The 17,447-nt window shown below is 42.7% G+C and overlaps 1 protein-coding gene across 3 annotated transcripts; it reads right to left on the reverse strand.

The window, feature by feature from the left end:
* Nucleotides 1-893: 893 nt before the first annotated feature.
* On the reverse strand, nt 894-17,069 carry LOC309385442 (serine/threonine-protein kinase pim-1-like). Of its 3 annotated transcripts, none has more exons than XM_081939942.1 (6): nt 16,895-17,069; nt 10,527-10,627; nt 7,639-7,689; nt 6,885-7,251; nt 5,201-5,377; nt 894-3,308 (listed from the first exon to the last, which is right to left on the reverse strand). In XM_081939942.1, exons 1-6 carry the CDS (start codon nt 16,977-16,979, stop codon nt 3,142-3,144), a joined length of 948 nt encoding a protein of 315 aa, XP_081796068.1. In that variant the 5' UTR covers nt 16,980-17,069; the 3' UTR covers nt 894-3,141. The 3 variants fall into 3 exon arrangements, with proteins under 3 accessions (XP_081796068.1, XP_081796067.1, XP_081796069.1); XM_081939941.1 differs by lacking the exon at nt 16,895-17,069 and adding an exon at nt 10,874-11,165; XM_081939943.1 differs by lacking the exons at nt 5,201-5,377; nt 16,895-17,069 and adding an exon at nt 10,874-11,195.
* Between the last annotated feature and the right edge of the window lie 378 nt (nt 17,070-17,447).

Consider the following 17,447-nt stretch of genomic DNA (forward strand, 5'->3'; position numbering starts at 1 on the left):
GACGACCAGTGTTTTAGTCCTGTTGTAGCCATGAGACGTACTGGATAACCTTGGATCAGTCATTCCTTCAGCTCAACTCACCTCACAGGGTGGTGGTTGTGGGAAAAATAGGAGGAGGAGGATGTGTTGGGTATGTTCACTGCCTTGAGTTATTTGTAAAAGTAATAAAGGCAGTATACAAATAAATATAAATTAAAAAGGTGAATTGGTAGCAACAATTCCGGTAATTCACAAGGCACCATACATCTTTGTAGATCCAAGCATCCAGCTAAATAATTGCTGAAGAAATTTAGCAAAAAAAAAATTTTTTTTTAAATCTTCCAGGATGCTTTGCATTCTGTTCCAAAACAAAACGAAACCCAGGTGGGCCTCAGGGGGTTTAGCACCTGTGGATTAAGATTTGGATAAACCCAACTGATTTATCTCATAAGGCAAGATATTTAGTACTATAGATCCAGTGCATATTCCATCCAAACTGCTTTGAATGACAAAGAGACTTTTATTTTAAGGACCTTTGATGGGCCAACCATTAGCTATTTCCTAACCTCATATATATTGTCGCTAACAGTTAAGCAAGAGTTTTCTCTGCATATTTTGCTATTTTTGTAGTTATTTTAAAGATTTTAAAAAATGCATTATCATTTACATTTTAAATTGACTTTGAACATTCTTCAAAGTACAAAGGAGGTAAAGCATGCACCGTAGATCTTTGTAGCTATTCTTTCCTTTCAAGCTTATTTAAATTTAAAGGTTTTACAAATATAAAAGTTCTGGAACTAAGCAACGAATCAGCGAAGAGATGATCTATTGATCTTAAAACGAAGGTCATTTACACACATGGAAACTCAATGGATATCCCCCCCCCTTACCAAATACACGTGTACACGAAACTCTTTTCCTTATAAAAGTTTATTTAAACCCAGGTTGGGCTTTGTAGATCCTGGGCCCAAAAGGGCGAGGCACTGTGTTATGTGGTTGCATAAATGTACATGAGAGGCAGTAGTAACAAAACAAACAAGTCCACAAATATAAAGTAACAACCAGAACTGGCATATAAATATTCTTTAGTTATAATTGCTAGCGGCAGCAGGTTTAGAAACGGTTGCTGGTAATATCCCAGACTGGATCTCCAGTTTTGCAGACCTTCCCTTTTTTTGCATATCCCTCTGATCCAGCACCCACTTAATTATTAAGAGGCACGATATTTGGGTTAAAGACAGAAATTTAAGACTGCTCAGCTTTGTGCAGGTACAGGGAGACACAAGTTCATATTTTAGCATGGCCAGGAAAAGATCGAGGGGAGACTTTGGTTCTCTCTCTCCATGATCTACGGAAGCAGGGGGTCTCTATTTTAAGGTCACTATGAACCTCGGAGACACTCAGCAGTTAAATCTCTGGTTCCGGATGTTTTTTAAGATTCAGATTAAAAGTGGAGTCTTGTTTACCTTCCCAGAGGAGAGCGAGAGCAAAATATTCCTGCTTTTAGGTTTGAATTTTCAGGGTATCAAGCATGCTCATCTCACCTGCTTCATTCAGGACAAGCAAGCTTGTGGCAAGCATTCCTTTCGGCTCACTAAAGTTTGCAGAATCCTGCTTAGACTGATAAATCTGCCTGAAAATCAATTTGAATATTCACCTCAAATATCTACTGTCAGTCTTAACTGCTTGGGGATGTAGTGTCCTTCTCTTTTTACTAAGTGGAAAGACCAGAATTCAAAACAACCAGCGAAATAAATTTGGCTAAGAGAAGGCTTTGACCTCCGTTTAAAAGATGGGGAATCACGGAGAAAATCCCATGTAACCCAAAGTTTTCTAAAAAAAAACCAGGCTCTTGCTGCTACTTTTTCAAAACACAGGTTCTTATTCAAATATTAAGAGTACTTTGGCCTAATTTATTAATATGAATAAGGGTAAACACAGAAGTCCCCTCTTTTGACCCCACAGTTTCTAAGGCAAACAAAAAAGGAGAGGCAAGGGTGGGAGAAGGGAGGTCCAGAAAAATCAACAGATGAAAAGCTATTTGCCAAAGCTAAGAAAACACCCATGGCACCAGGCTTTCCCTTTATTAACCGACATCTCAGTTGTACTTGCAAGCCACCACATGGGATGGCTAAAATTGAAGAGATGGCATGAGGAACAACCTGGGGCATTCACATTCATATCCAAAGTCTCCCAGATGAAAGATCTATGAGAAGAGGCAAGAATCCTATCAGGAACTTCAAACAAGAAACTCAGGATTCTTAAAACCATTAGAATTGCAAGATTCTGCCAGCATCTTTGGAAAAGGTAAATATTCTTTGGAATGAAAGCTTGGCTTGAATGTGAACAAAAATTGAGGTTCTTGTAAGAAGAGGATTGGAGCCAGTTCCCCCCCCCCCAGAAGTTCAATTAATACACACACACACACACTGACCATGCCCTTATTTATGGATGAGCTTTTGTACATTTTTGAATGAGATTAGGTCTTTACTTTTCATTTCCTTCCCCATATAAATTAGGGCAATAGCTGAGAAGTCGAGCCCTAGAACTTGGTTTCAGACTTGGAATGGCTGAACAGGAATGGATATATGGGGGCAAAGTGGGGAGAGGTTATCGAGTGAGTTCTGGGCTGCACTGGAGGAAAAAAAAAATATTTTTTATACACTCAAAATGATAGCAGGTAAACGCTTAGCATCAGCATAAAAAATGACACCCCTCCCCCATGGAATATTATGCTAAATAAATAAGCTGTCACCTGCAGAGACATAAGCATATATATCCACGTTACATAAAAAAATGAAGTCGATCCTGCTGCCCCAAGGAGGTTGGGGTCCTGAGTTGTACAAATCATATAAGAGAAAGCCTTGAAACTGCTTCCCTGGTGCCAGTCTCTGCCCCTCCCCAGCACGCAGGGCCAGGCAGAGTCCTTGTGTAAACAAAACATTACCCCTTGGTCTCTGTTGTCTTGTGTAGGGGCCGTGTGACAGCCCCATTGTCTAGTCAGTTGGGCAGGATTACTGCCACACCACTGGGATTTCAGAAATTGCCCCCACTGGCAATTTCCCGCTCAGCTAATCAGCAGGAATAAGAAACAGTGATTAGATCAGTCCTTTGGTGCAGAGAAGCCAGGGTGCACTTTGCTCCTTATATGACAAGCTGCCCCTATTCTGTCCGGAGGCTAGTGCCACCTTTGTGGGTGGTGGGCTGCTGCACTTTGCGCCCGCTTGGCTCCAAGAATGTGAGGATCCACGGATGAGCCAGGATCTGCTCCAAGGAAGGTCGCTTCTCTGGTGTTAACGAGAGGCACCATTCAATCAAGTGGCGGCAATCTATCAAAGGAGAAAATAATTACTGAAATTGCATTACCCTATGGACAAACCACTCGACAAGGTTTACAGCATTAAAACAGCAGGGGTTGTGCTGTTTAGACCAAGACAAAACGTACCTACTTTCCCACAGCCAAAATCTATGAATTGATTGCATCGTTTAACCAAACCTGAGGGAGTCATTCAGAGATGGGTAAATTACTCATAAATTTACTCGTGCAGTAAACTGGTCCATCCAATGACAGCTGCTTGTCAAGCATCCTTAACATTTCCACAGTCAAAGCCACTGTAAAGTTCTAAGCACTGATTGGCAGCTTGCTAGCCTTAACCCACATAGCCCTACGTGGTTTGGCTCTAATGCAGTGTTTCTCAACCTTGGCAACTTGAAGATGTCTGGACTTCAACTCCCAGAATTCCCCAGCCAGCCGCTGGCTGGGGAATTCTGGGAGTTGAAGTCCAGACATCTTCAAGTTGCCAAGGTTGAGGAACACTGCTCTAATGGGTCTTCAGGATTGCCTCTCCTGCCCTAGTTGTACTGCTCCAACGTGTTCTTTTGACAAAAGGGTTCTAAAGGTCATCACAATATGGGGTGAAGGAGCTGAAGGGGGAAGCGCCAGAGACAGTCCTTCTTGGGAGCAACTATTATTAAATAGTTCATATCCAAGGTTTCTGAGGGGTGCAGGACAACCTGCTCAACAAAACACTAAGTGTTCAAGGAACATTCATGTGCTGATGAAGGTCGTAATCACCTTTAATTTTATTCATGTTTTTATTGTGTTGTATTGGTACAATAATTTACTTTAGCTGGGCTCTGCTTGAATGTAGGGCAATCTTTCTCAACCTTGGCAACTTGAAGATGCCTGGACTTCAACTCCCAGAATTCCCCAGCCAGCGCAGGTTGAGAAACACTGCTGTAGGGTGTTGGCCTCTTAGTGTAGGGCAGTGATGGCGAACCTTTTCAGCACCAAGTGCCCAAACCGGAAAGCGTGTGCATGTGCGCGCGTCAGAGCACTGGAAACCTGAAGACCAGCTGGCTGGCATGCACATGCCTATTTCTTGGCTGTTTAGGGGCATTTGGGGCAGTTTTTTCAGGTTGTTTTCATGCTATTTTTATAATGGTCTTTGTGGGCAGAAGCTGGTCTTCGCGGGCACCGGAGCGCTGGAAAATGACCTCAAAATGACCTGGAAAAGGCCCAGAAAACTGCCTGGATATTTGGGGATATTTTCAGGCCATTTTCTGGCACTCGCAAAGACCTGGAAACCAGAAAAGCAGCTGCCGACAGAGCATTTGCCCACAGAGAGGATTCTGTGTGCCAGGTGTAGGTTGTTCAGCCACTTACAGTATTAGATTGGGATACAGATTTTTATACAAAGGAGTCAGATCTTGCTTTCCTATGGCATACACAAAGACCTCTATAGGGAAATGGCCAATTTAATTCTACTAAAAAAAGTCAGTTTGGTGTCGTGGTTAAAGCACTAGGCTAGAAACTAGAAGGCTATGAATTCTAGTACTGCCCTTAGGTGTAAAGCCAGCTTGGTGACTTTGGTCCAGTCTGCCTCTCACAGCGCTAGGAGACAAGGACAAACCACTTCTGAAATCTTGCCAAGAAAACTGCACAACTAATTCAGGCAATTGTCAGGCGTTACTAATAGGAAGGAAGGAAAGAAGGGAGAGGAAGAGAGAAAGAAAGACAGATGGAGAGGAAGAGAAAGACTAGACAAGGCAAAGAATATTGGCCAGAACTGTCACCAAGAAAAACAAAGTTTTCAACAGAAAGCTTAGTCTAGAAGTTCCCGGCCCGGCCCCCATTTGGGCCCTGTGACATACATGAACCTAAAAGTCTCCCAGAATCTGTCAGACATCATCATTGGCCTAAGCTCACAGCAGTGCTCACCTGAGGATATCCTACAGTGATAGTGGAGTTTTCCAAGCAGGATCTCCTCATCACGTTCAAAAGGGATGTCCCCACATACCATGTCATATAGCAGCACACCCAGAGACCACACTGTGGCAGGCAAACCATGATAGTGGTGGTATTTTATCCACTCAGGGGGGCTGTACACCCGCGTGCCTGTAGCAAGAGAGAGGAATAGCTGACCACATTGCCCAAAGAGACTTCCTCAGAATAAAATGCTTGTAAACTGCATTTTAAAAAACATTCTTGTAAGAAAAGAGTAGACAGGCCATCCTGTTCAGATAAACAGTTGACCACGCTCAGTTTTCCTCTACATAAAATTATTTTATCTGCAAACTTAGACAATATTTTTTTAAAATTAACAATGTTCTGTGTCAAAATGCACTTTGTAAAATAATTATTTTGGAGAAAACGATCATGCAAACCTTTATCAACACTTTACAGTAGCATATGCTAAACATAGATTTCCACTCTCATTTGCAACCAAACTCTCTGAGTTTCTTTAAAAAAAACAATGGACACTCTTAATCTAAAACAAACAAGCTTAGCTTAAGAAGGAGATCCAATTGCTTTTACCTTTAACATATTTTTCAAAAGAATTCAAAATATGAGAGCCCTGGGAACTAGTTATCTAGCACAAAACAACATTCCTGAGGTCCCCAGATGTATGATGAGACACCTGGAGTTCTTAGGAGCAAACAGGAATGCTATGACTGTTATTGAACTCAATCCATTATAAAGCTCTGTGCGTAACCTGGCCCATACTTACCATTTATAACGAAGAGATCTTTATGTTTACAAATTTTGCATGTAGACTTAGAATATAAGTCTACCTGGAAAATTTGTATCTATAAAGATCCCTCCCTAATAAATGCCCAGTGGATGATAATAGATGGGGCATAGTTCTGTTGATGAAAAAGTAGCAAGTACGGCCTTAGAACTCCTCTGTGCCTTCATGTTAATTATCAATATAACTACTCATTCCATACACAGAACACATTTTTCTTTTCTTATTGGTTGAGGGCTTCAGCAGATGGCAGCAATCATGAGGCTAAGCAGATAAAGGAGGCCACTAGAGATTAACCAAGGGCCCACGCTAAACTGAAAATTAAAAAAAAATTCCAGAAGGAAATAACATCAGTCTATTTATTGCTAAGAATGTCTATAAAGTCTGCAGAAATCAAGCTTGAATTCAAAGGAAGATTTAGTGGATTAGCCCAGAACTGAGCTAGGAAAAAACCCAAAGAGCTCTTGTGTCTCTTTACCAGCTCTCTGAAATTCTTGTAATCAGAAACCTTTCTGTGTCACCTTTCAAGACCAGCTTTTCTGAACCTGATACCCCTCCATAGATTTTGGATTTCAATATCAATAATCCCCAGCCAAATGGTTACTTCAAGTTCAGGGGCACTGGGTGTAGGGAAGCTATTTTAAGAGATACTTCTGTGATAAGCCATTGTTTACTATTATATTGGGTTCCATGTTTTCCTCATCTTCCATAGAAAGTTGTCTTGTACAGACAGACGACCCCCTTGGCTGTCTACCTGTGTGTAACTCCACAGTGGCTAGCAGAAACTCACTGCAGTTTCATACAAAGGCTTTGTCTTTCTTACATGCAAATGTTCCCTTCCTTTCTCCCTGCCAACTACACAGTCTCTATACTCACCGTCAAAGTCTGTGTATAGAGTATCCCGCAGCAATGCACCTGAGCCAAAGTCTATGAGCTTTAAGTCACCATGCAGAAGGTCTACCAAGATGTTTTCGTCTTTTATGTCTCGATGCAACACACCACACAGATGGCAATGGCGCACTGCCTTCACCACTTGCTGAAAGTAGCCAGCAGCCACCTTTTCTGGGAGTGGGCCCTGGTCTGTGATAACGTCAAACAGGTCCTGAGAAACAAGCGGTCGCTCCATAACAATGAAGTACGAATCAGGCTGCTCAAACCAATCCAGAAGACGGATGACACCTTGGCAACCTGGGGACGATACTTTCTTCAGCAGATGGACTTCCAGAGGGATGAGAGTGCCATTCTAGGAAAGAACAGAAATCAAAACTGATAAGAACGTTTGCCACAGCTCTCCAAACAGCAAAGGGTATAGAATAGAATAGAATTCTTTATTGGCCAAGTGTGATTGGACACACAAGGAATTTGTCTTTGGTGCATAGGCTCTCAGTGTACATAAAAAGACAAGATACATTCGTCAAGAATCATAAAATACAGCACTTAATGATAGTCATAGGGTACAAATAAGCAATCAGGAAACAAGCGATATCAATATAAATCATAAGTATACAAGCGACAAAGTTACAGTACTGCAGTCATAAGTGGGAGGAGATGGGTGATAGGAATGATGAGAAGACTAATAGTATTGCAAGAGTTTAATTGCAAAAGTGTTTAGCATGAAAGAAATGCTCACCATATGGTGGAACTGCAAGATTCGGTCCTTGGCAACATGTTTAACGGCCACCTGAAAGAAGAAAAATGAGCAAACTTTTAAAAGGCAATTTTTGCAGGTTTAGAACGAACTTTGCTACAACCCACCATGGTATCTAACCCAGTCCCTGAAAGCCACCATCATCCTTTAAACAAGCCCTTCTTATGCCTCTCCAAAGCTGGAAGAAGGTTGGATTTTCTCAGTAGTTTTTCTCAAAACTTTACTTTCAAAAACAAATACAGGGTTAGGGTAGACCTTGTTTCACAATTAGAATAGTGATGAAAAATAACTTTGCAACCAGTCCTCATGGTTACGGCCTTTACAGGTCTGTAAAGCAACGGAAATCTAAAGATAGTATGCACAGTTGCAGTTTCATTTAGCAACCACTTCACTTAACGACCAAATTGCCAGACCAAGTTGTGGTCACTAAACAAGGGCTACTTTTGTAATAAACTATATTGAAAGTGTCTCTTTGGCACAGGGAAAATATCTCTTATTCAGAATTATGGATTCTCTCACAAATATTTTAACAACATGGAGAGTGATGCTGTCCATGACATCTCATTTGTGGTGTACAACACAGGATGCGGCTTTCACTACCCTGTAAAGATTGTCAATAATCAAAAGTTCCCTATTTGTACAGACGTTACCTACAATATTCTGTTTTAGTATTCTATAAGTAGAAATTTATAATGTAACACTTGGCATAACATTTTCTGGGAGGTCTATTATTTAACTTCCCTCTCAGCAATACCACTAGTTTTTCTTAGTAGTAAAAAAAAATGATGGAAACTGAAGCTGCATTTTGATGTCCAAAGAGAAAAATGTGGCAAAAATGCCTAGGCATCCATTTTTGCTACTGAACTTTTATGATGCATTATATATAGAACCCTTGTATAGTACATCATATATATTGATCACTTCAGAAAAAGACATCTGTTGCTATACCAATTGTGATTGGAAACCTTGGAGCCCTACCCAAAGGGTTTTTGGAAATTTTGAATTTATCAGACCTGAACCTGAATGCACTAATTTCACAACCCCTCCCCCATCACTCTGCTTGGAACTGCCTATATTCTCAGATGCTACATTAATAATTCTTAGGACTTGAATGATTAAGTTTCTATCAGTCTTTGATTGTGAATCTAAGTATAGATTACTCATTTATTTTTAAATTTTGTTAGCCACCCATCTTGCCACACGGTAACTCTGGGTGGCTCAAATAATGCATCATAAAAAATTAAACATTATAAACTTTAAAATCCCCATGCGAAATCATAGGTTTCTGGGAAGAACAAATGTGTATGAAATCCAACACCCGCTAAAGAACTGGAAGCTGCAATACCCTTTTGTATATATAATGATTTCAATTTGATTTTTGATTTTCCTTTATTTTTAAAAATAATTCAAGGTGGCTATCGTATCTAATACTCTCTCCTCCTATTTTCCCCACAGTAACAACCCTGAAAAGGGGATTGGACTGAGAGAGACTGGCCCAAAGTTACCCAATTAGTTTTCATGCCTATGATAGAACTAGAACTCAAAGTCTTCCGGTTTCTAATCTGGTGCCTTAACCATTAGACCAAACTGGCTCTAATTTGGTTAGTGAATTAATCCATTTTTTGGGCCTACATAATGAACGCAATTAGGAACTTGAGCACATACCACATTAAGCACAAGTGAATAAACCAGAGTCACTGTGTTTTATGAAGCCAACCAGCCTAGTCTAGAACTATAACATACAAGAGTTTTTATGTTACATAACAAAATTTGTTATGTTTTGTTATGTTACATGCATTTATTAATATTTATTAAGCCCTGATTTATTTTAAAGCAGAATTCAAATGGCAAAATATGATTCTGAATGAATGTGGAGACATGGGCAGCACCATTGGGAACAATGTGTATTTCCCAGAATCCAGGGAAGCTGTGCAAGTCCACAAAAGACACAGCAGGTGTTCACATTAACAGGCATGGCCCTCCCCTTCATACTCCAAATTACACTTTGTCCTTCGAATCCAGATTTTTGAAACATCCCAAATAAGTTGATTAGGTAAACAAGTTAATTATCCACCTCTCTATTTTCTGCATTTCCAAAAGCCATCTTCTCCAGTCCCCTTCAATCATGGGTTCAAACACCCTCTTGGGTCAAAATAACAACTTCAAGCATTTCAGGGAATTGTAGAGTCCATTGTATAGTCCAAAGACGGTTATGCCAGTTACAGTTATGCCAGTTACGTTGGTCAGTTTAGAAGCCCTTAAACTCAGATAATGGCTTGAAACACCAAGAGTCCATTACTTGGACCTCACCCCATTCCTAAGAGGTCCATAAAGGGGGCATGCAGAAGCACATGAGCGTGCCTAAGGTCCCTGTTCTACTGTCCCCATCTTTGGATCCATTTCTTTCATTTATATCCATGTTTATATTTATACCCGCTGTCTTGTATGTTTGACAAACTAATAAATACAAATACAAATTACTAAATGTAGGGCACCATGGTTTGTTTGTTTATTTTTCAAGCCATGCGTTTTTTAAAACATAAAAAAGGCACCACGTCCTTCAACCAGGGGTTTGAAATATCTAAGTGGCGTGGCGCTTTGTGGACCCCTCCGACTAGAGGATGGATTAAATTCAGGAGCGCCCCGCCTCCTACGGGCTCTGACCTCCTACTTACCATTAACCACGATAGCTAGAACTGGTGGACGTGGTGGTGGGCTCGGAGTAGCAGGAAGGCGCCTCGCCCGCCCCACCGCCCCCTTGTTCCCCCCCACGCGAGGGTGGCTCCCCGTTCGCTTACAGACGCGGGGCTCTCTCTCTCTCTCTTGCACGTGGTTTCTCCAGCCCCGACGCCAGCAAAGCGTTCACTCACCGGGAGGGAGTCGCTGAGCCGCGTCCCCGCGTAAACAGCGCCGAAACCGCCACTCCCGATCAGAGCTCCCAGGCGGTAGCGCGTCTCCAAGGCCACCTTCCCTGCAGGGAGAAAAAGGGAAGAGAAGCCGGGTGAGTCGTATGTGCCGGGAAAGCCATCCTCGCCTCCTCCTCCTCTCCCCCCCCCCCCATTCACAAAGACGCAGTTCGGCGGTTCGAATCCCTAATACAGGTCTCCTGCGTGAGCAGGGGGTTGGACTAGATGACCTCCAAGGTCCCTTCCAACTCTGTTACTGTTTACGCCCGGACGCTGCTGCTGCCTTGCGTGGTGCCTTGCGCTGGGGGTACCTAAGCATGCAGGCTCCTCTTGCGCGGCGTCCGGGACCGGCGGTCCTTCGGGAGGATCCTGGCGGTGGCAGGTGGGTCCCCGAGCTACAAGCATGGCCAGCCAAAGCAGCGGGACGCCCCCCACTCCCGCCTTAAAAGCCTCCGCCCTGCCCTGCCCCGCCCCCCTCCGCGGCCGCTTCAACCACGCGAACCGGGAGCGGGGAGGGGGGGGAGGAAATTCCTTCGTTTTTTACGAGGCTAGCCCACTCCACGACCACCCTGGCCAATGGTCATGCGAGACGCATGACGGAGGGGAAGGTCTCGACCAATCGGAGAACCGGAAACATTACAAAAGTTTTTTAATGGCCAGCCGGCCGAGTCTAAATCTAGAGACCAAAATAGTCGGCAAAATTCGCGAAGGGCTGGAGGGCGGGTACGCAAAGTTACTCCAACGAATCGGAAGCAGCGCGGCGCGCGGCGCTAGCCAATCGAGGAAAGGCGCGCCACAATTCTTCAACCCCCCTCCCGCCCTGCAGCTTGTTTATCCACGTGGGGAGGTGGCCGGCGCGGCGGTACCGGAGTTTTTGCAGTGAGGCGAAAGCGGCTTTATTCGCGCCGAACGCGGAGTCCTTACGCCGGACCTGCAGCCTCTTTCGCGTTTTTGTATCTTCCCTTGCTCCTTCCAGCTTAAACTGGAAGTTACTCTTAGTAACTGTGCCGACTAGGAAAAGCACGCGAACTTTAGGAGAGTGTTCAGTCGTGGTGGATTTGTAGTGTGGACTTAACTCTTGTTCCTCGTTCAGACGAACGCACTAAAAAGGCGCCTACGTCTTTTCGCTTGCTTTTGCCTTATTCCAGAGGACCTGTTTGGATTATATAAAACGAGTCCTCCCTGTTCTCCAAACATATTTTTTTCTTTGCAAATATAAATGCAGATATTAGTTGCGGACTAACTAACCTCCATACATTAATGTCTATGGAGATTCTCAGTCATCCAGGTCATGGTTGTCCCAAGAGGCAACTGGACTTCCTGGTTTTTCTTTTGCCTCTTGAAAAAGCACCTTTGGGATAACCTCAGATTAGGCATATGCTGAGACCTTGAGTCTCTGGGAGGCTCTTTCCCCGAAGTGGGGTTAGAAGAAAACTTTCCTGTTTGTTGCAGACTTTACTAACAAGTGTGGCAACCTGGTCAAGGTCTTGATCTGACAAACAGGAAAACAACAAAAAAAAATCCTACATCTAAATGAGAAAGAACAGCTGCTAATTCAACTATCCTGTAATCAAAGGTGAAGCTGCTTCGTTTCAAATTTCAGTTTCCTAGGTACAGTTTATTGACTTCATTTCTTATCTTGTATAGGGTTAGTATATTTCTAATCTCCCAAGACCAAAAGTACCTTAGGGAGAAACAAGGGAAATACTTTTTTAATCTTTTTAGGAAATACAAACGTTTTAATCTTTTTATATGCACTTGTCTGTTCTCACACAACACTTTGCTGCCTCATCTTTTCAAAGTCTTAATTGCATTTTTCTCCTGCTGAAACAACATGGATGTCAGCATATATGACGGAACCAGGCTGAACTGTAGCACAGTTTAGCTTGGTAATGTTGCTTACAGCTTGAAATTTTTACATATATTCAGTTGGGGAAAACCCTGCTAACACACAAACAGTGAAGTGTGTGAGACACTGACTTTAAAAGCCTTTGATTAGTGAGCAAATGAAACTTCTCCCTCAACAATCTAATCCAGGTACCAAATGACTGGACAGACGTCACTTTTCCTGTCCCCTTTGACAGTCTGCCAGTTTGGTTTCACTTTCCTGCAATGCAAGCCGACAAAGATAAGCCTTAAACTATAAACTGCTTGCAAACATAGCTAAATTCCTTTAGGAATGCAGGAGTTGCCCTTAAGTCAGGGAGCTCCAGCTATAAATGACGTGGTCGAGAGGTTAGCATGAAGTAGGACTGTTTGCTTAACCTAAGAGAGAAATTGTGGTGGGAGTGATTGCGGTGGGAGTTTGGACAAGATCTTGCACAATGGATGTGAAGGAACATGATGTTTCTCTGCCTTCTGGTCAAAGAGACACTTTTATTTACTGTGGACTTTGTGGGAGATTCTCTGTTGCTGGGAAATGGGGAGGAGGGAGAGGATAAAGGACACAACTGTCATGTGAAACAGTGTTGTGAGGCCAAAGTACTGGCTAGCTCTACGTCATCTCAGCAAATCAAAAGTAGACCCTGAAAGGTCATTTAAAAAGGATAGTGTGGAGTAGAGGAGGAACAATTCTGTCCCAAGGATAAGAGAGCAACCTTGACTGAAAATGGGTTGCTACATGACTGTGTTGCGTGTTTTTTTCAGTGACACATAAATTTAGAAGGGCCATCAAAAAAACAATGCAAACAAAACAGATTTTTTTTAATCCTGACGGATGTGAAAAGAGGGTAATAATAGAATGAGATTTGTTTCCAGCAAGTTTTCCGTCAGTCAAGAGGATCTTGCAAAGACATTTGTTTACAATGCTTTACTCACAGACACAAGTTTATAAGCTGGAAACATCGAAAGAAGCACAGCGGCAAACATCTTTCTGCTGTCATCTGGCTTGGTGGCTTTGGATCAGGCACTATATCCCAACTCTACTTTCCCTTTAACAGGAAAATAATTGCCATTCTATACAACCAATAATTGTAATAAATAATATTTTCATTCTTGATGAATGTATTCTTCTTATGTACACTGAGAGCATATGCACCAAAGTCCAATCACACTTGGCCAATAAAGAATTATATTCTATTCTATGCTATTCTATATTCCATTCTATTGAATTTTTATGAGAATTATTGTTTTTTTAAAAAATATTTGTTTTATATCCCAACTTATTTTTATAAATAACCCAAGGTGGTGAACACACAATCTTCCTTACTCCTCTTATTCTCCTCAACAACCCTGTGAGATGAGTCGGGCTGAGAGAGAGTGAATGGGCCAAAGAAGCTGTGTGACCCTGAGTTCCATGCCTGTCTTAGGCAGGAAAGCAGGTGGGTGACTTTGGGCCACTCATTCTCTCCCTCAGCCCAACTTAATGCAATAAGCTAACAGCCTAATGATGAAACTTAAAACAGTGGCAAGATCTACATTTTTAACTGCACAGTAACATTAATAAACATGATATAGTGGGTTGTGTGAATGCACTGTCTATAAAATAACCTTACCTTTACAAGTACTATGTAGTACAATATTTATTGGCTGCCCAGTTCCACAGGACTCTAGGTTTTAGCGTGACAAATCCTGTGCCTCTTTGTCTTAATTATTTTTTTCCCTCTGTAGCAAGTAGCTCTTTATCTGATAACCCATATTATTGTATATATTTCAAGCTATTCTAGCAAGATCTATAGAGCCCAAATGCCCACCTAGCACCAAATCCTATCAGCAATTGTATGGAATGCTTTAAAGGAGAAGAGTTTTTTTTTAAGGACATCTATTTATAAACAACTACAAATTGGTTGGCAAGAGTGGCATTCAAGGAGATGGAAGAGGGCAAAGTTTGCATCTGGGCAGGTAAGGCATGATTGGAACCCTGCCCCACTTGGAAATATAGTTATCCACACCAGACAAACAATCCAGCAGAAAACAATTCCCTAATCAAGGGGCTACTAAAGAAAAAAATGTACTCCCACTAATACCAGCAGGGCAAACTACTGCATATAAACAGGGAGCAAAACTATACTCACTAGCACAAATGATGTTACTTAGTTGGGTAATGAAACATCTGCAAGGAAAGACCAAGAAAGCACTAAAGACTCCACAGTTCAGTTCAGGTTCTCTTCTATAAATATGGTTATGTTGCACACATACAAAAAGGACAAGATTTGAGTATCTCCATCTTTCTCCTGAAAAGCCTGCCTGTATACATCTCAGTAAACTGTAATTTATTTATTTTTCACAATTGCTGGGCGTAAACCCACTAATGCCAGAAAATAGGTGCTTTTTTTGAGTCAAGGATATATTTGGAATTTTGGAAGCATTTGCAAAATAGCTACCATGGGATCTTTTGTCTATTAATGAAATCAGTGACATGATGGACATGACCATTTATAACAGAAGGAGAACCAGTCCCAAGAAGGTTCTCCAATGGGGTATTTGCAGATTCCAAAGGTATTGGTGCAAATAAACACAATGGGTACAGATTTTTATTTGCATTCCGGTATAAAGTTATAACCGAGCTTGCGGGAATACCATCCTGAAAATACACCAGATGAGAGAGGAAAAGATATAACCACAATAACAGAAAAGGAAAGGAAGAGAGGAAAGGAGAGGAAGGCTGTAAGAGATAGAAAGAGAAGGAGAGAGGGTAGGAAGGGGAAGAGGAAGAGGAAGAGAGGAGTAGGGGAAAGGGAAGGGAAGAAGGAAAAGGAAAGGAGAGGAGGAAGGAAGAAAGTAGAGAAGGGAGGGAGGGAGAAAAGAAAGGAAAAGTAGGGTCGTGATAATATAAAATAGGTGTATGGGATGGTAAGCAAAGCAACCCCGAATGTATATTTTAACTTTTTATATGGAAAAATAAAAGTGTAAAAGTGATAAATCTAAATAAGAATAATAGCTATGTGAATGTATGTATACCTATAATTGTATGTAGGAGACAAAAAAAACTTTTTAAAAAAGATTTTTTATTTGTATTCCACATCCCAATATCCTGTTTCATTTTAAACCATTAAAAGATTAAAACCAAATAAGGAGCAAGATTCCAAACACAGAAAGAGTCCAAGGGCACATTTTGTATGTACTTCTGCTCTGGCCACTCAATTCATGGAGCTTTGAAAACCTGCTGCTACTTACATCTATTTTAACCAATCCAAACCTAATCTGGATTTAAACCAGACTTAATAGCCAGCTAGAGAGATCACAACCCTCATCCCCAGCCAGTCCTGATGGCTTCGAGGGATGTGAATTGTAGTCCATTACTAGTTTAGAGAAAGTTAACCATAAGCCTCAAAGGAGGTAGGCTAAAAAGCTTGCAAAGCTGGCAGCTGCTGACAGGGGTCAGCACTGAGCTAGAACAGCAGAGTCTTCTTTACATTTGGCAACAAGGAACCTGATGGAAATATTTCAGCACCGGTCTTCAAACTTTGTTAAGAACAGTGGTAGTCCAGTCCAGGAAAAAAAAAACATTATTAAAATGAACCATATTCAGGCATCAGATGCAGCTTGCACTCGAAATCCTTAGCAAGTATATCAGAAGTTGGGGTGAAGGAAAAGATAGAAGAGGGGGAATTTACACAAGTCATAATCAGATGTAAACGCTTGGGGGAGGGGAATGCCATGGCCTCCAGAGTGTTGATATTTAAGAAACACAATCCACTCAGTCTTCCCCAACTTGTTCTGAGACCACAACTACCAGAAAGTCTACCCTTGTTGGCTACCAAGTTGAGGAAGGAGGCTCTTCAGTTGCCATTATATATCTACAGCTGCAGCCTCTGGTGTCACCAAGCTCCCATCTGAAGCACTTGGCTGGTGAGGGGGGGGGGTGTTCTCCAGAGACACATCTACTTACTACCTGGCTTTAAAAGACATTCCATCTCCCCACGGAAGCTTGGGAACTGTAGTTCGCTTTGGGGGGGGGGGCGTGTTTGTCAGCCCTCCTGGACAAACTACAGGTCCTAAAACTGCAGGGGAAATCCTGACAGCTAAATTAAAGCCAATACAAGGTCGTGGTGCGGATACGATAAGCTCCCCCTCCCTTGATCACAATAACACCCCCACCGGCCTCCGAACACGCAGAACCTTTGGTAGAAGTCCCCCCACCCACAATCCCACAACCAATGGACAATTTGAAGGGACTCGGACGAAAGTGGTGGTCGAGCGCCCACCACAAGGAAGGATCGAGCCTGTCTTTGCCTCCTGAGCTCATGATAGGATCGAAACGATCCATATGCAGACTTTTGTGCATACCCGCAAACTACCCAAGTTTTTTTGGGGTAAAATATCCCACAAGCAAGCCATCCCGAGCCCCTCGCGATATTCCCCCCTCCGCAAGTCTCTCCTGGGACGCTTACCCTGAGTCGGTTCATCTTTGAGGCATCCCGCGTTAAGCATGCTGTGATGAATCTTGGGAGGGTACAGAACCTGCACGGAGGACATCGCGGCCCCTTCGACCCCCGGGGCGACCGACGAGCAAAACTCTGGCGAACCAGAAGCAACGAAACGCAACTGTAGCGACCTCCCCCCCCCGCTTTCCCGGAGAGGAGACTGGAATCCCAGCGAAGCCTCCAGGATTGGGAAAGCGATCTCCGCTCCGCCCCCCGTGCGGTGAAGCCCCTCCCAGCTGCAGCTGCAGGCAGGGCTCTTCTCAGATGCCCCCCCCCCCCCTCGCTCCTTTCTTAGCGTAGTCTCGGGTTGTCTCTTTGGGAGAAAAGACCCAACAATCCTCACTTTTGCTGCCCTTTTGGTGACCAGTAAGATATTTGCTGGTCGGAGATGAGGGGGGGCGGTCAAGCTATTTTCCAAAGCACCCGAAGGCCAGACAAAGAATAATGAACAAGGAGAGATTCGATCTGGAAAAAAGGAAACATTTTCTGACCATGAGAACCATCAACCAATGGAACAGCT

The sequence above is a fragment of the Natrix helvetica genome (genome assembly GCF_964273705.1).
Source record: "Natrix helvetica genome assembly, chromosome: 1".
In the NCBI taxonomy this organism is placed as follows: domain Eukaryota; kingdom Metazoa; phylum Chordata; class Lepidosauria; order Squamata; family Natricidae; genus Natrix; species Natrix helvetica.